This window comes from Engystomops pustulosus, chromosome 10 (assembly GCF_040894005.1).
Source record: "Engystomops pustulosus chromosome 10, aEngPut4.maternal, whole genome shotgun sequence".
In the NCBI taxonomy this organism is placed as follows: Eukaryota; Metazoa; Chordata; class Amphibia; order Anura; family Leptodactylidae; genus Engystomops; species Engystomops pustulosus.
The window spans coordinates 12538762-12562320 of NC_092420.1; the positions used below are offsets into that span (position 1 = coordinate 12538762).

The following is a 23559-nucleotide window of genomic DNA, read 5'->3' on the forward strand; positions in this document are numbered from 1 at the left end:
CTAGTGGCGGCAGTGGGAACAAAGTTTTACCATTTAGAAGTAGTGACATTTTCTTTCAAATAAATGGTATAAATGCATTGAAATACTTTCCCCAGAGTAGTAATAAGGCATCCAGGTGGTATAAAGCTCCCTCTAGTGGTGGCAGCAGGCACCAAGTTTTACCATTTAGAAGTAGTGAAAACTTTTTTCTCAAATAAATGGTATAAATGCATTGAAATACTTTCCCCAGAGTAGTAATAAGGCATCTAGGGGACATGACCACAACTCCCAGTGTTCCGGGTCAGGATATCACAGTATAGACAGCAATGTATACACCAGCTCTAGGACCATATTGACTTTTATTGAGTAGTTTTGTGTAAGGACTACTTTGTACTTTGTTCTCATTAGATGTATCTTGCGTCGTGTATTTTTTTTTTTTATACATTCACATACAGTTTATCACTTCACAGATTTAACAGTTTTTCCGAGCGTCGTCTAACGGGTGGTTATTAGGATCTCATAAGATTCACTTTCAAGTTTTATTTCTTTATATTTATGTTAAACCACAAATTCTAATAATTTTTACGAAAAAAAAAAAAAAAAAGGCAGCGCAAGTGAAAACTGGGAGCCGTACGTGGGAATGCATCATCGTAAAAACTAGTATGAAAAAAACCCCCCTCCAAAATAAAAAGATAAAAACTAGATGTGAGTATCCCAGGGCGGAGCGCCACCTTAAAAATAAATTACAATCCTCCTTTAGTATTTAAATATCTTCTCTCGTAGCTACGGTATTTACACATCCAGTTCTGAGCAGCAAATTGCCAAAAAGACATGGAATCTAATAGACTGAAACTAATAAATAAGCATCTACCATGAGGTTTAGTGCAGTAATGTACCGTCCACAGCCCAAGCTCAGCCAACCAGACCTGTCTTCAAGGGTATCTCCACTTTTACAACCTCCAATGCATCCACAATTAAAATAAAACTCAACTGTGTTAAAAAAAAAATTCTATACTCGTTTTATGTATACAGCTCCAATGTAGAACTATGCATCTCCGTGGTAACAGACTACATACTAAAGCCTGTGTAGTCTGATACCCCCAATCACACTCTTCTTTATTAATACATATATGTCAAGTAGGAGGCTCGTGGAATCAGACTACATAGTGTTATGGATGTAGACTGTAACCATGGAGAGACAGATTTGTAGTTAGAAAACGGTAGCAGATTTTTTAACCCTGATTTTTAGTAATTTTCTGACGCAACAGAGCAGTAAAATTGGAAGAACTACTAAGAAACGTTCCCAAGTCCAATTACAATCACCACGCACTAAATAAAGTTGTGAAAAACTTTTTCTCTTCTCTATGCAGTGATAAATCAAAGCTAAAAACCAAAACTTCTTCCACATTAGTTGCCCCCATGACAACACTTCCCGTCACTTGCCTTGTACAAGGAAGTACACACCCATAGAGCAAACCATGCCAGGAGAGGGGGGGAAGCCTGGTCTTGGTGGATCCCATCTAAATTTGTTAATGGGGGATGAGAAGTCCTATGTATGGTAGAGAAATGCATGGATAGGAAGGAAGGGGTCGGCCCAAGGGTTAAAAATAAGTCCCACATTCCAAGTAAGTTCTATAATGAGAGGACACTGCCAAATAGATGTATTCTAGTGTTAATATGACGGGTCAGACTACACACGTGTTTGTTGTCTGTTGCCAGGGAGACACATAGGTCAGGCAGAAAGCTGCAGTTGGTCTGGCAGCACAGTCTCAGATCCCAGAGCATAAGCCAGGGAGTGTTGTCATGGGGTCAATGCTTTTAGTAGCTCTATACAGTCGGAGGCACCCGATGGAAACGCTGGTTGGCTGCTCGGACACAACAAAAGGAAGACTCTCTCTCTCTTTCCTTTGAGTAAAAGGCGAACAATTCTCCAAAAAATGCAAATAAAAAATATGGCGCCTACAATGTAATAAAATTATACTTCTCTGATAGAATTAGCTTTACAATTGTTAAAAATAAAAAAACAAAAAGGCAGGAATGAAGGAGAAGTGTGAACTGGAGACGTCTCGGGTTAGTCGCGTCCGTGTTACAATGTGTCCATAGAAAGTTCCATCAGTGCAGAACGCGACCGGAAGAGTCAACGCCAGCCGCGCCGGCAGCTTCACCAATCCGTTCTCAGAAGGCTAGTGAGGAAAACGTGGCCGAAACGTGGAGTCTGGAATCTCTTCATCCGGGTGATGATGGACTTGGCACATGGGAAGATAAAACCTCCTGCCCCACCCCCAGTCACATGCAGGACGACCCCCCCCTCCCCAAATCCTCTATTATCAAAGTTCATGATTGTAAAAAAAAATTTCATAGAAAAAATATTCTATTTCACCATCAGTTGCCTTTCCGCGACCCCCCGTGACGAGGAGATGGACGCGTGAGCGGCAGTGATTTTATAAAAATCTCTCAGCTCTTGGCACAATGCGGGTCCATTTGTCCCGGTCACAAGTCGGTGACTTTGTTCTCCACGGCGGCCGCGATCTGCTGCAGTCTGTAGCCCAGCTGCATCTTTTGGGCCGTCGAGTCTTCTTCCAGTGCTGTGATGATCTGTAGGGGGGCGAAAGAGAGCTCATTACTGACCTTAAAGGGGGAACTCTATACAGCAGCGCATTCCCATATATATAGTCTAGCATCTTGTAGTGGAAATCACAGGTAGTCACAGCCCCGCCTCCACAGATTTCTTCATTGGAGACTGACTTGTACTAGCAAAATTAAAGGGGAACTCCACTCCACAGGACAAGGGTGTCAATCTCTGACCCCCGGAGTATGTGCAGGTTCTGAGAATAGGAAATACGTGAGATAATGTAGTGATAATAAGGCAGGGATTATTTTTGAGGCCAATTACTTATGAGGCCGATATCAGGGAACAATTAAATTCAGAATAATTAAAGATAAAATACCCTTGAAAGGGGTGCCCCCATAGGTTGATGGGCGGGGGTCCCACTGATCATGAGAATAAGGGTCCCATTTCCCATTATTGAAGCAGGTTACTATTTTCCCTTTCTTCTCTATAACACTATTACCTCCGCTATCTCCGGCAGTCCAATAGATGGAAATCGGATCAGCTGGTAATATTGTGATCAATGAGGGTCCCAGTGATCAGCAAGATAAGATATCACCTATCCTGTAGAAAGGGTATACAATTACATCTTGGGATCACCCCTTTAAGGCCAGCAGACAATCTGTCTGCCTAGACCAGGAGTAGGGAACCTATGGCTCGGGAGCCAGATGTGGCTCTTTTGTTGGCTGCATCTGGCTCTCAGACAGATCTTTAATAAATAGTGATGGCTGCTGTGTGTCTGATCACTGGACACAGGCAGATATGTTACCGCTGCCTACATCCTTAGTGCGACCCAGGTGCCATCGCCGCCATTGTCTAAGCCTGGGTCAAAGAGAAGAGCCTGGGAGTGATGAGGAGCTGGCTGCAGGGAGTGCAGGTAGGTGAATACTCCTTTTTTCTGTAACTACCTATCTGCTGGGGGGCATGTGCTGCGGCTACCTATCTGCTGGGGGGCATGTGCTGCGGCTACCTATCTGCTGGGGGGCATGTGCTGCGGCTACCTATCTGCTGGGGGGCATGTGCTGCGGCTACCTATCTGCTGGGGGGCATGTGCTGCGGCTACCTATCTGCTGGGGGGCATGTGCTGCGGCTACCTATCTGCTGGGGGGCATGTGTTGCGGCTACCTATCTGCTGGGGGGCATGTGCTGCGGCTACCTATCTGCTGGGGGGCATGTGCTGCGGCTACCTATCTGCTGGGGGGCATGTGCTGCGGCTACCTATCTGCTGGGGGGCATGTGCTGCGGCTACCTATCTACTGGGGGGCATGTGCTGCGGCTACCTATCTACTTGGGGGCATGTGCATATTGTAGGAAGGAATAACATTTTATAATATGTGGCATTCATGGCTCTCTCAGCCAAAAACATTCCCGACTCCTGGTCTACAGTGAACGGTGGTGGATATTCGGGGTATGCACAATTCTTTGATTCTTTATAGAGATAATCAGCCATAGGAGGTGTACGATTACTCTGCCCTGAGCATCTATGTGGAAGTGAGGATGGTGGTGACGCTATGGAAGGACTATGACAGCAGTGACACAAATACCCTGAAATAGTTTCTGTAAACTGATCTATAGATCTCTGCTGCCACCTAGTGGCACAAGGCATACAAGAATGATAAATACAATAACCATCACAAGATTAAAAAATGTCATAAATTACTAACCACAAAAAATAAAAATGAAAGGAATGACTTATGACACAGAACCACTCACCTGATCATAGTACTTATTAATATACTTGTAGAGTTCATGAAGAGCCACCAATGAATTAAGTTCACCTGAGTAATTCTTAAAACAAACAAAAAACACAAGATATTAGAAAATAAATGATTAATGACACTAATTATTGTATTGAATATTAGATTATATACTACATGTATAAACTATAAGGGATACAGCAGTGGCGTTACTTGTAGCTGAATGGCCCCAGTGCAAAGTCTGTGCCAGGCCCCCGGCTATAATATATGGTTTATAATACAGACGGTCCCCTACTTAAGGACACCAGACTTACATACGACCCCTAGTTAAAGACGGAGCCCTCTGCCCACTGTGACCTCTGACCTGGATGTTACTATAGTCCCAGACTCCAGCTGTAAGGTGTCTGTAATGAAGCTTTATTGATAATCCTTGGTCCAATTAAAGCAAAAAAAATTTAAACCCCAATTGTCACTGGGGTAAAAGAAAAAAATTCTCTGGATCTACAATTATAAAATATACAGTTTCGACTTACATATAAATTCAACTTAAGAACAAACCTATGGACCCTATCTTGTATGTAACCCGGGGACTGCCTGTACTAGTCTTCTCATAGGGGAAAGTGGCACCATATATGGGCCCCCTGAGCCTCTTGGGCCTGGTTGCAATTGCAACCCCTCAAATTACGCCCCTGGGATACAGTTATACTGGGTTTAATGAGTTGGGGTCAGACTGTGGGAACCCATCTCGTTGGAATAGGGTAACTTATAGCTGCGAAAAAAGCTACATATATCCATCATTCCCCACCATGAAACCAGTGTCTTAGGGGGTTACTGTGACCCCTGCAAATAACCGGACCCCTACCCTTGATAGCTCTGCTAACGCCGAATTCATCTCCTGGTCGCTGGCGGAGATAGTCTGCCGGATATCAGCGTAGTATCTGTAAGAGACACAATCACGATTATAGCTCAGGAACAATAGCACCAGGACAGATCTCCGAGTGACCCGATCATCTCCAGCCGCACCTTTCCACCATCTGCTTGTAACGGGGGATGTCGCGTGCGTACAGCAACTTGTTTATGGGAGAATCCTGCAGGAGAAGAGAGCAACAATGTGACCAAGACCAAGAGAAGTAATCCATCACCCATCATAAACACTGGTGTCTGGAAGAAGTATCTTTGGACCCAGGGTGCCACCTCCATAGCTATGGTACTAGTAGATGGTCTAGAGTTACTTACCCGGCCCAGCTTATGATCAGCAAGGGTGCAGGAGTCCATGAAGGTCTGAGCGATCACAGACAGCACCGCGTCCACGTTGTCCGAGGTCTGCACATCAAACACGAACTGAGGATTTTTGATTATGTTGATCCAGAACCTTAAAGGCAAACTGACATAGGAAGAAGCCATTTACTATCCACATAAAGGAGATGTCCGACCTCTGGTCATAGATGTTTTCCTGCACCATGGTCCTAGATCTTCTGATCCGTGGTTACCTGTTGGTTTTCCAGATGTGAATGGTCTCGGGGTCGGCGATGCCATGGTTTGTTGCCTGGTCATCGAGCAGATCAAAGAAATACTTGACAGCGAGTGGCACAGGACGGCTGGTGCTGAGTATAACCTGGAAGAGGTCATCTACAAACTTCTGGAGTGTGCCCTGAGGAGGAGGAAAACCAATATATGGTAAGAGACAACCCACCCCAACACTGCAACATTCAATATCTGTGGTCAGGAATATGTGGGTACAGAGCTCTACTCTCTACACAGGGCGGCCCGATGGCTCAGTGGTTAGCATCACAGCCATGCAGCACTGGGGTCCTAGGTTCAAATCCCATCCAGGTCAACATGTGCAAAGAGTTTGTATGTTCTCCCTGTGTTTGCATGGGTTTCCTCTGGGTGCTCCAGTTTCCTCCCACACTCCAAAACATACTGGTAGGTTGTTTAGATTGTGAGCCCCATGGGGACAGGGACAAATTTGACAAGCTCTGTGCAGCGCATCGTGATCTGTGTGCGCTATATAAAGAATTATTATTATTATTCCTATTATATACGTTGATCTACCACCTGGCTTATATTGTAGAGGTATGGACTATGCTAAACCTCTGCAGGATATGTTTTTTTCCAGCACATCCAACAGATAATCAATTGGAGTAAAATCAGGGGAGTTTGGAGCCAAATCCACACCCTGATCTCATTGTCATGTTCCCCAGATAATTCCTGGACAACTTTTGCAGTGTAAATGGGTCATTGATCTCCTGGAGGACACATCCAGAATTGAAGGTGTATGGTCTTTACATCAACGATCCAACACATTGGTCGGTCGTTTACCTATCAGTGGTTTAAGGATGATCAGGACAATTCAGAAATCTCACCTTCATAGACAGAAGACGTGTCAGGTAGATTTCTGGGATGGCCTTCGCTCTCTCCCGGTCACGTAAACTCCCTCTTCTGTGCTTTGGTAGCTCTGGCTCTTCTGTGGGTTTCACCAGGTGCCACAGTTTGATGCCACCTTCATCCGCATCCTCCAGCATGGGGGTCTCTGGAAAAGTGAATGCTACAGATAAAGGCACATAGAAAGGTGATCAATACATAAGATTAGGTAGTATGGCGGCTCAGTGGTTAGTGATATGGTCCTAGATACAAATCCAACCCAGAACGACATCTGCAATTATGGATTTATTATGTTCTACTTATGTTTTGGGGGGTTTCCTCAAAGTTCTCCAGTTTTATTCATACTTCAAATTGGTCCTAGAATATCTATATCCTAGCACTTGGGATAGAGCGAGCATATGACCAGCTTAAAGCGGTTGTGCCATTACAGACAACTTGGTGTCTTATAGATGGAAGTCCAACCACTAGTAATCAGAATAATGGGGACTGAAAGTTGACCCTTATGAGCCCAAATGAGTCACCTCGAACCTTACTCCGTTCTCTTATTGCACTTTGGGACCGTCTATAATCACATCACAGCGATTACATCAATTTTACTATGAAGTAGCAATCAGTAGTTGAAGTAACTCACTCTCTCCTGGGATATAATCATGGTTCTCCGGGTGGATGTGCTTGCTCAGTCGAGGAACCAACGCTACAGTTGCTGCATCAGGAACCTATAGAAAGAAAAGACGATTTTGTTCCAATCTCTCCAATTCTCCAAAGTGAGAATTCCAAAAAGAATAATCCCGTAAATCCTCACCTTGTAATGCTGCAGGGTGTTTATCCTCTTCCACGACCCCTGAACCACTGAGGTCAGATCTTCATCAGAGAGGATGAGGTGACCGGCCAGCCCGGATCTCCATTCTATCGCCATCACATTGGAGAAACAGATCATTAACACTCAAGTTATTACTAGTGTCTAAAATCCTAAAAAGTGGAAGCTCCACTCACCCAGGTCCAAGCTCTCCGGGCAGGGGCGCAGGCAGCAAGGTGTTCCTTTATAGACCTGATCCAGGATCTTCTCTTTCACCTGAGTGATGGTGTCACAGTCCAATAACTTCACAGGGACTCCTTGGCCTTCCTCTTCTACGGCGCTCCCAGTGGTGGGCTGTGTAATGGCATTCAGGGTCTACAAAAAGTAAAGAGCAGTAATATCAATGTCTGTATATATAGGACCCTCTAAGATGTTGAGGATAGAGAGCCACTGCCAGACAAGTCTGGCTTTATCTTCTGGAGAGGAAACCTAATATGCCCAATCCTTAACTTTCTTGACATTAATTTTGGGAGGCCCCATATATTGGTCTCACCAAAATCAGGTGGATTAGGTAATATACACTCACCGGCCACTTTATTAGGTACACCTGTCCAACTGCTCGTTAACACTTAATTTCTAATCAGCCAATCACATGTCGGCAACTCAGTGCATTTAGGCATGTAGACAAGGTCAATCTCCTGCAGTTCAAACCGAGCATCAGTATGGGGAAGAAAGGTGATTTGAGGCCTTTGAACGTGGCATGGTTGTTGGTGCCAGAAGGGCTGGTCTGACTATTTCAGAAACTGCTGATCTACTGGGATTTTCACGCACAACCATCTCTAGGGTTTACAGAGAATGGTCCGAAAAAAAAAAAACATCCAGTGAGCGGCAGTTCTGTGGGCGGAAATGCCTTGTTGATGCCAGAGGTCAGAGGAGAATGGGCAGACTGGTTCGAGCTGATAGAAAGGCAACAGTGACTCAAATCGCCACCCGTTACAACCAAGGTAGGCAGAAGAGCATCTCTGAACGCACAGTACGTCCAACTTTGAGGCAGATGGGCTACAGCAGCAGAAGACCACACCGGGTGCCACTCCTTTCAGCTAAGAACAGGAAACTGAGGCTACAATTTGCACAAGCTCATGGAAATTGGACAGTAGAAGATTGGAAAAACGTTGCCTGGTCTGATGAGTCTCGATTTCTGCTGCGACATTCGGATGGTAGGGTCAGAATTTGGCGTCAACAACATGAAAGCACGGATCCATCCTGCCTTGTATCAGCGGGTCAAGCTGGTGGTGGTGGTGTCATGGTGTGGGGAATATTTTCTTGGCACTCTTTGGGCCCCTTGGTACAATGCCACAGCCTACCTGAGTATTGTTGCTGACCATGTCCATCCCTTTATGACCACAATGTACCCTGTAACATCTGATGGCTACTTTCAGCAGGATAATGCGCCATGTCATAAAGCTGGAATCATCTCAGACTGGTTTCTTGAACATGACAATGAGGTCACTGGACTCAAATGGCCTCCACAGTCACCAGATCTCAATCCAATAGAGCATCTTTGGGATGTGGTGGAACAGGAGATTCGCATCATGGATGTGCAGCCGACAAATCTGCGGCAACTGTGTGATGCCATCATGTCAATATGGACCAAAATCTCTGAGGAGCTTCCAGCACCTTGTTGTATCTGTGCCACGAAGAATTGAGGCAGTTCTTAAGGCAAAAGGGGGTCGAACTCGTTACTAGCATGGTGGACCTAATAAAGTGGCCGGTGAGTGTACGTCTAATGTGCAAACCCACAAGACACAAGTTCTCACCAAGGTCTTGTACTCCACGTCGTCCCTCAGTAGTCGGTTATCATTGAGCGTGTACTTGGCTTTCCCCGTCACACAGTCTACTGGACCTTTGTCCACTTGATGTTTAATGCCCCGGAATAACATGTATAGTGGTTCTCCGGCCGAGTCCTGGAGCAGAAAAAGATAGAAGGTCGGTCAGATAAGACAAGCTGTCCGTCATCTCCCGGTTACTCCTTATAGTATCTCACACGTACCCTCACAAAGGAGTAAAGGCAGATGGACATCCAGTTGGTCAGGAGCTTCTCGACCACAGTTTCTGTCCTAAAAACAGACACCAAAATGAAAATGACACATGGAAATCATAGAGAAGTTCTGTTGTATTTGGTGCTGAAGGACTCCTCTTTTTCTATTAAGCCTCTATTGTATTTGGGTTCTAGAAGCCATTTGTGTGGGATTCGGACCTTATGAGTGTTAAGGGGAACCTGTGACCCAGTAGACAGCAGCCAGTGTTAGGTATTGTCCCTGGATAGATGTGTAATTATACTTTTGTGTATGTTTTTAGTAGCAGCAGGACTGTGAAAATGAATTAAGATTCAAGGAATGGAGGTATGTTCTTACACTGCTGTGCTCTGTGCTCTCAGCACCCAGTGTTAGGTATTGTCCCTGGAGGGATGTGGAATTATACCTTTGTTTATGTTGTTAGTAGCAGCAGGACTGTGATATATGGATTTATGTTGCAGAATTGTGGCTTCTCCAGGTGCGCCCTAACACTGCTGAGCACATAGCTCTCTGTACTAAAATGTTACACTGTTGCAGCATTCAATGAGAAGTCTCAGTGCAAATAACCCAGAGCTGGAGGACACACCTCCAAAGCACTTCGAGAAGCTACAATCCTGGATTATAAAGTCATTAAGTCACAGTCCTGCTGCTACTAAAATACACATATGTAGGATAAAACATATCTCAATGGCTGCTTCCAAACACCGCTGATTTGCATACTCACAGCTGCTGGTGGATTCCCTTTAAAGGGGGTGTCCAAGATTAGAAAAACATGGCTGCCTACTTCTAGAATAGATAGAGGTCTTTGGGGTGGTGTCTGGCTCTTCAGTTCTGCTCCATCGATGCAAATGTTGCCAAATTGCAATTTTAACCACAACCACGAGACTTGATGTTGCCATTTTTGGCCGCAGCTTATCCTGGACCACCCCTTTAAATGGTCAGCCAGTAAGGTTAATGGACAACCTCTAACATTAGCATAGACCAGGTAGATGCAGAAGAAGACATCACGTCATAAATACTAGTCCTCACCTCCTCAACATCAGCTTTGGGTTTTTGGCAACGTATTGTTCAACGAGATCATTGAGAAGAGTCTTCAAGATGTCTGTGAAATATTCCAGCTTCCCGTGAAGAGATACGGTGAGCAGAGACGCCACGTAGGCTCGGTCACGCGCTGAGAAGGTGCGTTGGCTTTCTAGGGTGTGGATGAACTGTGGTGGAGGAGGACAGGGGTGAGGAGAAGACATTCATGGACCTGTCCATGTGTTGGGTGGAGGAGGACTATGTTCCTACCTTGGTGAGGAAGAGCTTGCTGTTCAGGAGGTTGGAGAGCTGCACCAGACCCTGCTCCACCGTCTGCCTACGACCCTCGGGGACATCCAGGTCCCTGTGCAATGGAGATTCCCGGTGTCCGGGGAAGAATATCCTCTCTGCGTAAGATTTGTAGTCCAGGAAGGGGATCCCCGTGCCAACCAGGTCACTGGTGAGGTCCATCATCTCCGTCATGAGGTCTGCAGAAGAAGACAAGTCATCAGTATACAAGGAGAGCCCATCAACCCAAAGCATCTCCCAAGACATCCAAATAATCCTACAGAAGAAGAAGACTTGGTCTACCTGTAAATTCTTTCTTGCAGCGATCCCGAACACTGGTCTCCAGGTTTTCGAGCTGAATCTGAACCTTCTTGTAATCCCTCAGCGCTTGCTTACTTTTCCTCCTGGAGGACATAGTATATTGTGATTATTAGTCAGACCGTGGAGATCTAATGGAACCCGTCAGCAGGTATGACCCATGCAGATTGCAGCCCTGTAGAGATGTGTAATCAGACCTTTGTGCATTGTTAGTAGCAGCAGGACTGTGATATATGGATTTATATTATAAGAATAGAGATTGGGGCTCATTTACTAAGGGCTCCGCGGCCGCACTTACGTCGGGTTTCCCGACTTTTTCCGTTTTACGACGAATTCAGCCGGGATTTTAGCGCATGCGATCGGATTTCGGCGCAATCGCAAAGGCTTTCAGGCTACGGAAATCGGGGGCGTGGCCGACGGAAAACCTGACGGATTTGGAAAAACGGCGGAATTTAAAAACCTGAGTGTGTCGCAAAATTAAGCACTCACATGCACCAGGAAGAAGAAGGTGAACTCCGGCGGACCTTGGCACAGCAGCGACACCTGGTGGACATTGGGCGCACGACCTTAGTGAATCGCCGGAAGACCCGAATCCTCGTCGGACAACGCACCGCTGGACCGCGACAGGACAGGGTAAGTAAATCTGCCCCAATGTGTCCTCACACTGCTGTGCTCTTAGCTCAAGGCATTGAGCTTCTATACAGCCCCTCTCCTCAAAGTGACTGCTATAGCACTCTGACTCGCCATACCTGTTTGTGTATTGTTAGTAGCAGCAGGACTGTGTAAAATGGGTCTATATTCTAGGATTGTAGCTACTAGTGATGCACTGAAGGCCCGTCCTCCCACTGCTGTGCTCTTGGCTCTAATACACAGCCCAACCCATCTGCTCTGAGTAAAAGCTAGAGGCAGTTGACAACTACTGTAGTCATTTAGAGCTGATGGGAGGGTGTTGTGGAGTTGATCAATGCAGAGAACTAATTGCACAGCAGTGTGAGGATGTGCCCCCAAGGTAAATGTGAAGGCCACAATCTTGGGATTTTACTCCTAATACTGTAGATTTGAATGGTCAAAACTGCTGACAGATTCCCTTGAAATTGAAGAATATCTACCAGATCCACAGCACGATGCATCTGCTGTCCTGTCTATAAGGGAAATGACCTACCTGTATATTAACACAATGATGAGGACGATCAGAGCCACAAAGGATGCGCCAACTCCAAGACTGATCTGCGCCTCCAGCGGGAAAGTGAGCTGACTCTCCGTGTCATACTGGACCTTCCCCAGGACAAGATCGATTCCTCCTATCTGCACCTGATAGAGAAATCGGTACCGAGGTCACCATTTACATTCCATACAGATCCATTACATACGATGGAGTCGCTATATCCTGTAAGTAACAGCTCAGAGCTGCATTCACTATTCTACAGACCTCACAGCTGCAATCTCCCAGCATTCCCTGCTCAACAGAGGGACACAGACTTACTGTAAACTCTGGCAAGGAGTCCACGCCTTCCCTCTTGGATGGGTAACGTGGGGTGGGCTGCTTCTCTGGAGGTTCACAATACAGGTGGTTACTGGTGAGGGTCTTCACGGTGCAGACCCCATCCCCGATCATTGCAATCATCTCTTCTTTGGTAATAGCCAGGTCTAGATTCTCACCCTGAGAGGAAAGCGAGATGTTAGAATTGGGTATATAAATATATTACATACTACAGAAGCCAATCAGAGGAGAGGAGAGGGGGCTGTGGGGCCGCACAGAGCACAGCAGTGTGAGGACATGTCTCCAATGCCCCTGGAGAAGCCAAGTTACCAGGTTTTAGAGAGTGGAGTCAACTCTGATCAAAAGAGTCATATTCTAAGATTACTATAGGAAATCATATGTATAAAGATACATCCTCCTCCTTTCCTAACAGTTTGCTACAATGTATCAGCACAGGATATCTATAGAGTCCAGTCTGTTGAGCTCATACATCAATACAACTGTAACAAACCTTCAGTTGTGAAAAAGTATTTGGTCTAACATTCTTATTAACCGACATGTAGCAGAGATATTAAATAGTAAGAAATTTGGAGACAATGATGGATTCTCAGCAGAGGGACCGGTTGACAACCCCATTAAAAAAGTCAGAACGTTCATCACCTCCACAGAGATAACACTCCCGGGCTTGTGCCGATACGGTTTTGCCGGATCCTCTGCGTTCAGATGACGGAGCACTGGGTCGGGCACGTAGGTGAACGGCGCAGAGTTGACGACCGTGAAATTGAAATGCAGATTATCCAGGATGAACTCAACGTCGACTCGGGCGTTCCAGTGTAAAGGGTTAATGGCCGGGGTCCTACACAGCAGTAGGAAGGAGGAGTTCACCTGGCAAAGCTCTTCATACTGCAGAGAGGGAAGGACAGAGTATTAATACCCCCGAAGCCAGATATTACCCCAAGCCATGACATTGGACTATAGCGCCACCTGCTGGACAGTGCACAGAGACCCTTCTGGGCATTCAGTCTCCGGGACGATACGTCGCTTCCTTCCAAGGCTTCGCCTCCGTCTCCTTTCCATCGGGGATATCGTGACTCGGATCTTGGGGGCTTGTACGACATCCAGATTCTGTCCATACACCAAAAGCAAACGTCCCCCACTAGAACAAAGAGCACATTGTCAGCGCAAGATTAGGAGCTACTAAAGTACTAAATTCCTGGGACAATGGTCTAAGATTAAAAAGAAAAAAAAAAAACCCCGAGAATCTCCTGACCATTGGTCGAGACGGATATTACAGGTTGGTTGGGGCTCAGGTGCAATACCACTTACAACCTGCAGAAAAAAGGGGCGCTGTTTCTACAATATAGAGCAGACATGTTTTTCCAGGTCTGGTCTATACCATTTTAAGACACATTCTTTCATACCTGAAGAAGCTCTTGGCCGGGCTGGCAGAGGTGATGTTTGGGTCCGCTGTGTATGTGAAGGCGGCATCAGGGAAGCTAAAAACTTGTTCTCCGTACCAGATGGTTACTCGGAAGTCTGTGGTGGCGTTGCTGGGTCCAGTCAGACATTCCAGGTGGTTTTCCTGAATTTCTGAGGAACTTTAAAAAGAAAGGAAGCAATAAAGATCATCACGTTGAGCCATGTGTCTGCTTCTTCCTTCCCTTCTAAAATATTCGCAAACCCTCCTTCATATACTCTGTACTGTAGGTAATACTCAATTTCACTCATACTCATGTTCAATATAGATCAATGTATCCAAAAGGACCAGGATATTACAAAACAGAGCAATGACAATAGCCTAAATCTAGTTGTATGAAGCCTCCCTCCCCCCCTGACTACGACTACGGCATGCTACATGCTTTACATAGACTCACATGTAACAGGGGATATCGCCAATGAACACTCGGATATCGCTAGGGCGCCCCGTGAGAAGCTTTGATCCGGTGACAGTCAATCGGGTTCCTCCGGATTTTGGCCCACGAGATGGGAAGAATGAAGACAGAACCGGATTCTGAAAAAAGAAGGTTATAAATCGATGATACATTCCGATCTTCCTCATTTTGGGCTTTACTTTCCTTGGTGGGGGCGTTAGAAACCACAAAGTTTAGGGCGAGGGACCCTCAAAGCCTACACTTAAGCCAAAAAGTTGCATTGAGCCCGGTGCCCTGAAAGTTTTGACACCAGTGACAACCACGTTCAGTTGGTTTTGCATCATCCCACCTATCACAGTATCTCAGTAATGTATCATAATCAGATCATATTACCTGGTAGGTAAAAACTTGGGTGGAGATTCCATGTAGTCCTCCGGGAACCTCTACTAGGACATGTCCGGGTCTCTCTGACCAGCTTTTTCCAGCCACACACACTATACTGCAGAAGGCAACACATAAAATGATGAGGAGATGGAGATCTAGACGGGGAACCACCAAGTCCCATGTTTGGGTACAACTTTTTCTCCCCTGGACCTTTACCTGCTAGAAATCTCATATTTTCTGATGTCCACCTTACACGGGATATTGGCCACAGTTACTCTGTCCAGAATGTCTTCCAATTTTTGTCCTAAGTTGGAGCCAGTGATTGTAACTCTCGTCCCTCCATCGACAGGACCTGAAAGAGGCTCGATCTGACATAGACAAAGAAAACAAACCATTAAAATATCTAGTTACACAATGGTCAACCCAACAAAGTTTTGGTGGTCATATAATGGACCCCTTCACATACCGAGTGGATAAGTGGTGCAGGACAGGTTCCTTCCACCTCCTCGGTGCAGGACTCCCGGTACATACAGCTGGGGTGCTCTCCACCGCACCACACACAGTTATATTTGGGGTCGGCGGTCTGGCACCGGCTACAGTCGGCGTGCCCCACCGAGCAGTTGTATAGGGTCACTAAAGAGAAACGTTGTATCATCACCGAGCATCATTGTCAATAATACAAACAGCTGATCAATGAATGGGGAATGTAGTGGAACGTACCATGGAGATCCTCAAAACTGTCCACCCGCAGGTCCGGCTCTCGTTGCACATAGACCATAGCGTTGAATTCTGGTTGGGGGGCCGAGTAACTGTACTGGAACAAGAACAGAGGGTGATGGAACAGGGCATGGGACATGGCTACAACATGCTACTGTTAGGCTATGGACTAGGGTGGAAGAAGATGTTTCAGATACCAATGTGGTCCACTTGGTTTTAACAGGGGTCCAAAAATGGAAAGCTGCCCATATATATACAAAAGCATTTTGGGGAGATCTCCTTGCTTTTAGTGACTTTTTTGCATGACCACAGACAGATCCCATCTGGAAAAAGAGATGTGTCCGTGCCTCAAGCCTCCAAGCCAAATTTACTGGGAGAATCAAGAGGTAATAAGCAGCTGATAGGTCATCAGATGGTGCAAGGAACTTGGATCACCAAGAAGAAGCTGCCGTGTCCTACTGTCAGATACATATATCTAAATGAACCCAACAGTTGACAAAAGAGAACAAGCTCTTTTAGGTCTCCTCGTGAAATGAAATGGACTGTGATGGGCCACATTCTTGCCCCAAAAAGAACCAATTACAACCAAATGGGTCATAACCCGTGCTGGATTGATGTCAAATCTGGTCTCTGTTGACTGGTGGACATCTTGGCTTGCTATGGACACTGTAACAGGAGGACATTTAAAATAGCTGCTGGCCTCGTAGTTGCCCTTGAATTTTGGACCCTTGCCCATCAGATTTTTTATTTTTTTATTTTTCCAGTGTTCTTACTTGGTGTAGCTGACATGTAATGTAATAACTGGACTGGTCCATGGTATCCATCTCCACAAAGGCATCAGTGATGAGCGTCCGGCCTTCCAGGATAAGGACACACTCATAGTCCCACTGGGAATCCTGGAAGATAACATCAGATGGGGTCAGGATAGTCATTTTCAAAAACACATGGAATCCCCCCCCAAAAAAATCTTCACGAGAACTCTTGCTTTCTAAAGTAGAAGTCAAATTTCTTTTACCTCCTCAACAACAGAATCCTATGGGCCCATAGGCAAGAAGGAACAAATAATCATCGAAAAATCCCCCAAACATTTAGCATTACTCATAAGAACGTTGGGTTTACCTGGTAATGGTGGAAGTTCTTTCCCACTAATGTTATTTTCCGTTCCACATTGACTGGCAGTAATGAGGGGCTCTGAATACTGTGCACACAGGGACAAGCATCCGGACCCCAGAAGAGTTCCTCTTTATTCTAGAAAGAAAAAAAAAAAAATCTGTAAAGATTTGATCTCCAAAATTTCAATGGAAATGTACACACATGAAACGCTGTCTATAGGCAGCCCCCACTAGAGGGAGCTCAGGAGCTCAACAGGAACGGTGTTGTTAGTATGTTGTAATCCAAAGCTCCCCCTAGTGGTGGCAGCAGGAATGCATAATTTTATCATCATGTCTAAGCAGGGGATTTGGGGTTTTCTATTGACCATTACAGAGTTTCACATAGTAATATCACACCTTTTAACCCGATCTGCTAGACCTTCTTGTTTAACAGGGTCTCTGGCATCCACCTAAGCGACACTGTCCTTGAACACAGTCTTGTCGGAGACATGGAGTCTCGGTGCCAGCTGACTGCCCTGGCAGTGGGATGAGCATTGCCAGGGAGATCTCATATAATGTGTCCCAGCTCATAATTGTCCTCAGCGTGAGCCAGCTGGCTTCCCTGCAAAGCCCTCAATACGTTAACAATCCTTTACAGTGGCGCTGCCAAGCTGGAGCCCGGGCATTGTATGCCACGCTACTATCAATTATACACAAAACTTCTTCAATAAATCTGCAGTTCCTCATCCTCACAACGGAAGACACTCTTGTAAATTTTATGGCCGCCTTTCAAAAGGAGAAACTTTTACTGAAACTGAAACATTTAATGTGTCTTTAAGAGCAGGTACCAGCTCTCGTAAACTAACCCATAAACGGCTCTTAACGGTGGACAAAGCTAGGAACAAGTGTTCAGTTTCTCTACAGCGCCACCACAGGGGAAATGAAGTAGTGTACAATGTCTATTGAAATTGTATGTATGAGTAAAGTTTGGATATCTGAAGAGCAAGATACCCCTCTTTGTAACCACCAGTACTGCTCATCTCATTTCCCGCTCTCTCTCCATCCATCCATCTTGGTATCCCTCCCTCCCTCCATCCATCTAGGCATCCCTCCCTCCCTCCATCCATCTAGGCATCCCTCCCTCCCTCCCTCCATCCATCTAGGCATCCCTCCCTCCCTCCCTCCATCCATCTAGGCATCCCTCCCTCCCGCCATCCATCTAGGCATCCCTCCCTCCCTCCATCTAGGCATCCCTCCCTCCATCCATCTAGGCATCCCTCCCTCCCTCCATCCATCTAGGCATCCCTCCCTCCCTCCCTCCATCCATCTAGGCATCCCTCCCTCCCTCCCTCCATCCATCTAGGCATCCCTCCCTCCCTCCCTCCATCCATCTAGGCATCCCTCTCTCCCTCCCTCCATCCATCTAGGCATCCCTCCCTCCCTCCCTCCATCCATCTAGGCATCCCTCCCTCCCTCCCTCCCTCCATCCATCTAGGCATCCCTCCCTCCCTCCCTCCATCCATCTAGGCATCCCTCTCTCCCTCCCTCCATCCATCTAGGCATCCCTCTCTCCCTCCATCCATCTAGGCATCCCTCCCTCCATCCATCTAGGCATCCCTCCCTCCATCCATCTAGGCATCCCTCCCTCCCTCCATCCATCTAGGCATCCCTCCCTCCCTCCATCCATCTAGGCATCCCTCTCTCCCTCCATCCATCCATCCATCCATCTAGGCATCCCTCTCTCCCTCCATCCATCTAGGCATCCCTCTCTCCCTCCATCCATCTAGGCATCCCTCTCTCCCTCCATCCATCTAGGCATCCATCCCTCCCTCCATCCAGGCATCCTTCCCCCTCCCTCCATCCAGGCATCCTTCCCCCTCCCTCCATCCATCTTTGCATCCCCTCTCCCTCCATCCATCTTTGCAACTCTCCCTCCATCCATCCATGTTTGCATCACTCCCTTCCTTCCTCCATCCTGTCATCCCTCCCTCCTTCCGTCCATCCTTGCATCCCTCCCTCCCTCCATCCATCCATCCATCTTTGCATCCCTCCATCTTTCCAGCCCTCCCTCCCTGCATTCATGTTTCCAAAATGCAACTTGCATCTTGCTACACCTTTTACTCATAACAAAGGCAAGGGACCATGTAGTAGTTCAGTACTGAGCACTAAGAGCACAGCAGTGTGAGGACACATCCCTCGTACAATCCTGGAATATAAATCTATACATCACAGTCCTGCTGCTACTAATAACATGTCCCTTACATAATAGGTATGATTACACAGCTCTCCTGCTCGGCACGTCCAAGAATAATTACAGATTAAGGGGTTGATGGACATTATAGGGCAGTGGTGGCGAACCTATGGTACGGGTGCCAGAGGTGGCACTCGGAGGCCTTTCTGTGGGCAATCAGGCCATCACTGCAGGACAGGGTTCACCAAACAGGCCCAAATCCACCAAATCTTTCTGCAGTCACAGGCTACTTATGAGATGCTGCTCTCAGGGCTATTTTAAAGTGACACTTCATTGACTGTTTGGAACTGCGGGAAAAGTGAGAAGGTGCTGACAGAACTGCAGTATCTTTGGAGGTCCTCCTGCTGGACCCACCACTCTTACTGTACAGAGAGACCCTGGAGAGAAGCTACAATGGTAGACTGAATTTGCCAATTGAAAGATGTGGAAGAACAGGGAGCAATAAGTTACTGCTTAAAATGCCATGTTGGCACTTCACAGTAAATAAGTGGATTTTGGTTGTAGTTTGGGCACTCAGTCTCCAAAAGGTTTGCCATCACTGTTATAGGGACTCAAATTTACACTTGCATATATATTTTATAAATTGAAAAATATACAATAAGAGTTTTAATGAAATGGCAAGTCTCACCAGTTCAATAAATCCTGGATCATCGAACTGATAATCCATGTCCGGTCCGATTACTGTAGGAAAGTGAGGAGATGTTCCCTCCACGTCTCCATCACCAGAGAGGATGGTGGAAGCGGAGAAGGACGTGGTGTCATTTTCCATGGTGGTGGAGTCCATCCAGTCGTCCGATTCCGTGTGGTCCAAGCTTTCTTTTCCCCGTTCCTCCATTACTATGGTGGGCGGCTCCTCTGTGTCAGGAATCTCAGTTTCTAGATCATCAGGAAAGTCGGGCATTGAAGGAATATCAAATATTTGTTGAGTGGTTGCTATAGGTGGGACGGCAGAAGTAAATTCCTCTGGCGGTGGTAGAAGGGTGGTCGTCACCCAAGTTATCTCACTCTCATTATCAAATGTGGTAGGTGCCTGGACCAACGGGGGCACAGTGATGTCTTCAGGTATGGTTGTGGTTGTGGTTGGGCTCTCAGTTGTCCAAAGCTCTTCAGTCATATCAACTTCAGAAGTGACAGAGAGGGTGGTAGCATCTGTGACAACTGGGGTGGTGACAACGTCTATGGGTACAGTGGTCGGCACTGTGGTTGGAAGGCTGGTGGGCTCCTCCGTTGGAGGCTCAGTTGTTAGTTCTGGAGTAGGTTCCTCAGTAGTGGCTTCTAGAGTGGTGGTGGTGATGGTTGTGGGCTCCGGTTCAGGGGTGGTGGTGGTGGTAGGGACTGTTGTTGTAGGCACGGTGGTTGTGACAGTGGTGGTTGTGGTGGTCGGTACAGTGGTAGGGACAGTAGTAGGCGTGGTCTCTATGACGGTAGGTGTCGTCGTGGGAGCAGCAGTTGTGGTTGTGGTGGTGGTAGTTGCCTCGGGAGTAGGACTTGGGGTGGTGGTTAGAAATGTGGTGGTGGGGACAACCGTGGATGTTGGCTCTGGTTCTGGTACAAAGATGGGAGTTGGCTCTGGTTCTGGTGCTGAAAACTGAGCCTAGTAATGGAGAGACACATTACAACACTAAGTAAGGGTAGAAATTTTTATGACTGAGGAAAACGAGAGAGAGATCCGAGAGACAGACGGGCAGGAGAGACAGACAGGCAGGAGAGACAGACAGGCAGGAGAGACAGACAGGCAGGAGAGACAGACAGAATAGATGGAGATGTTATATATATAGACAGACAGAATAGTAAAGCACTTACCAACTTATTGTAAATGATTGTCCCTTCCTCACATGTGGCTTTGTGGGTGCAGACATGTTGGTGAATGCACCAGTTACATCCCCAGTCACTACTAACACATCCACGACACCTGATATTTGCACAAACAAAGAGAATCCACAGTTAAGCAAATGTAAATCTTTTCCAATTACATAGTTATCTATACGTACGTCTATTATACTATCCATCCATTACCCAGTCTGCCATGTGTAATCTGTCTTCTATCTGACTAGCTGGCTAGGTATTCTGTGTACAGGTAGGTGGATGGGTACACGTAGGCTACACCTTAGTCCTCATACTCACGGGGAGTTCTTGTAGAGTTGGGCGACTGCTGTACAGTCATAAAAGGTGAACTCTGCCGTGGTGATGGTCACTGCCCCAAACTGGAGCTGCAGTCGGAGCCGCACATGATCTGCAAGTAAAGCACATAGTGACCCAGATTATAAATCCAGAATTACACAGCAGGGGGCAGCACCGAGCTCAGAATCTCTGGGCCCTACACGTGTTCCCCTAAATATCAGAAGCTGCCACTGACCTGTGCCCACTTTGATGGCTGGAGCTTTGCTGGGGTCGGGAGACGGACACATGACTCCAGACTCAGTCCTGACTGCTCGGCTCTCAAAATCTTCAAAGAAACAGGAGTAGGATTCCTCTTGGTACAGAGATGGTAAATCTGGGATGGACAGGAAGATCTGGGAGGATAAAAGATAACAGAAACAATGTACCCAATGCCTTATCACGACTATATTGTCTCCTCACAACCAGATATCAGCCGTAGTCGTAGTCAGGTTGTACATAATCTGCTCTATTATAAATTAATATCCAGAACCTACAGCCGCCATAGTTGTACCCGAGCCGAATACTCACGTTCCTCTTCTCTTCTTTGCTGATATTTGCTGGCGTTAGAGACTCCACCATCAGGCATCGCTGGTCCTCATCATGAGCCCAGAGCCACTGATTCTTCTCCCCTGAGCGCAGGCACTCGTGTCTGCGGCTACACCTGTGCCAGGTAAAACAGAGGACGTCACATTCTCCCCTTCACCAGCAGAAATGAGTCATCAACAAAAGTTTGTGAAAACTACTTTTTTTGGCATGATGACCTAGTAGTAAAGTTCATTTCATGGACTCCCTTCACATACAGTGTTATTACAAGAGGCCAAAACCAAAATATATTGGGGTAAAACTTACTTCCCGTGGAGAACACACCAGCCGCAGTACGGATCCCTGGAGGCGAGGCAGGACGAGCAGTCTGTGTGCTGGGAACAGTCTGAAAGGGGCAACTTTGTGACCTAAATAAAGGGTTAAAGATATCAGAACATATCAATGAGAATTATAAGTAACAGAGTACAGGCGGTCCCCTACTTAAGGACACCCGACCTACAGACAACCTCTAGTTACAGACGGACCCCTCTGCCCCCTGTGACCTCTGGTGACCTCTCTGGATGTTACTATAGTCCCAGACTGCAATGATCAGCTGTAAGGTGTCTGTAATGAAGCTTCATGGATAATCCTTGGTTCAATTACAGCAAAAAAAAAAAAATTAAAAACCCAATTGTCACTGGGGCAAAAAAAATTTTTTGTCTGGAGCCACAATAATAAAACATACAGTTCCGACTTACATACAAATTGAACTTAAGAACAAACCTATGGAACCTATCTTGTACGTAACCCAGGAACTGCCTGTATAATGAATATTATACAGTGAGGATTGGGTTCTATACCCTAAAATGTTGCTTTACTGTCATATCTATGATTTTAGTAATAGTAATTCTGCTTGGCTTGTATTTTGGGCAATAACATGCACATCACATTTCCCTTTGAGCTCAGCAGAGGGCGCCAAAAAGCAATATTATTACAATATTATTATGTACCCGATTCTAGGACTTGATGTGGGCAATATTTACAACAGAAAATTAGTAATAAGAACATCACACTTTAAAGTACAACCTAATTATATTTACAGAACTAGTCCCATTAGGGGTCTATCTGGATGAATTCTTGCCTAAATTTCCCTTCCAGTCAAAGGGAACCTGTCACCAGGAATGGTATGTTTAGCCGATAACAAGTTCTAATAGCCTAAGCTCCCTGCCAGCAGCGTGTGGTGAGTCCCGGGAGAGGGTCAGCTGCAGCCTGTGTGCGCCTGTGTCTCCTCATCCATCCTCCCTCCCCTGCCTGCTCAATGCACATGACAAGAAGTGGGGAGGGAGCTGCATGAATATGGAGGAGGGGAGACAGAGACAGGCACACCATGGCTGCAGCTGCCCTCCCCCTCCCAGGACTCACCACACGGTGTCACCAGCTAAAATGACAATCCTGGTGACTGGTTCACTTTAAATCTCATTTAAAGAATCTGCCCCAGAAAAAAAAAATCACCACCCAGCTTTCCTACAATCCGGCATGACATATCTGTCTAGTTATAGGAGTTCACAGTTTTGGGGACCAGAAGGACCCACTGACCATGTGACTGAGGCGGTCCTGCGATTGGTCCTTACCGTGGACTGGGTCATGATGTACAGATGTTTTTCTGGCTGATCAAACAACAAGTCTGCAGAAACAGCGGTGTTGGATTGGGTGGGCACGCTGGCATACAGCCGGGCATCATTGTTACTCCCAAGGTAGACCTGAAGATGGAAAAATGACAATGTCATACAAGTGATTTAAAGAAGAGATCAAAATATGACAAAAAAACCCCTAAAATTACTCCCATTTTCTGTGAAGACCTATCCGTGTCCATGGTAACAGACTGCAAACATATCCTTTGTAGTCAGAACTTGTAGT

At 46.3% G+C, this 23559-nt stretch overlaps 1 protein-coding gene across 2 annotated transcripts in view; it reads right to left on the reverse strand.

The window, feature by feature from the left end:
* Positions 1-319: 319 nt before the first annotated feature.
* PLXNB1 (plexin B1) overlaps positions 320-23559 on the reverse strand; it is a 100800-nt gene continuing 77560 nt past the window's right edge. Inside the window, exons 5-38 of one of the 2 annotated variants that reach the window (XM_072128233.1) lie at positions 23274-23402; positions 21970-22070; positions 21649-21781; positions 21317-21473; positions 21085-21193; positions 20764-20872; positions 19589-20554; positions 16738-16866; positions 16392-16514; positions 15622-15715; positions 15368-15534; positions 15118-15269; positions 14911-15016; positions 14521-14657; positions 14068-14244; positions 13631-13802; positions 13307-13549; positions 12650-12826; positions 12329-12477; positions 11152-11252; positions 10831-11048; positions 10570-10748; positions 9516-9582; positions 9283-9429; positions 7663-7840; positions 7472-7575; positions 7301-7385; positions 6651-6817; positions 5775-5935; positions 5521-5668; positions 5308-5372; positions 5147-5222; positions 4301-4375; positions 320-2574 (exon numbers count right to left, since the gene is read on the reverse strand). In XM_072128233.1, coding sequence (XP_071984334.1) covers positions 2470-2574; positions 4301-4375; positions 5147-5222; positions 5308-5372; positions 5521-5668; positions 5775-5935; positions 6651-6817; positions 7301-7385; positions 7472-7575; positions 7663-7840; positions 9283-9429; positions 9516-9582; positions 10570-10748; positions 10831-11048; positions 11152-11252; positions 12329-12477; positions 12650-12826; positions 13307-13549; positions 13631-13802; positions 14068-14244; positions 14521-14657; positions 14911-15016; positions 15118-15269; positions 15368-15534; positions 15622-15715; positions 16392-16514; positions 16738-16866; positions 19589-20554; positions 20764-20872; positions 21085-21193; positions 21317-21473; positions 21649-21781; positions 21970-22070; positions 23274-23402 — 5406 coding nt within the window. In that variant the 3' untranslated portion in view covers positions 320-2469. Of the gene's footprint in view, positions 2575-4300; positions 4376-5146; positions 5223-5307; positions 5373-5520; positions 5669-5774; positions 5936-6650; positions 6833-7300; positions 7386-7471; positions 7576-7662; positions 7841-9282; positions 9430-9515; positions 9583-10569; positions 10749-10830; positions 11049-11151; positions 11253-12328; positions 12478-12649; positions 12827-13306; positions 13550-13630; positions 13803-14067; positions 14245-14520; positions 14658-14910; positions 15017-15117; positions 15270-15367; positions 15535-15621; positions 15716-16391; positions 16515-16737; positions 16867-19588; positions 20555-20763; positions 20873-21084; positions 21194-21316; positions 21474-21648; positions 21782-21969; positions 22071-23273; positions 23403-23559 lie in introns of both variants that reach the window. The other variant, XM_072128232.1, reaches the window with a different exon arrangement.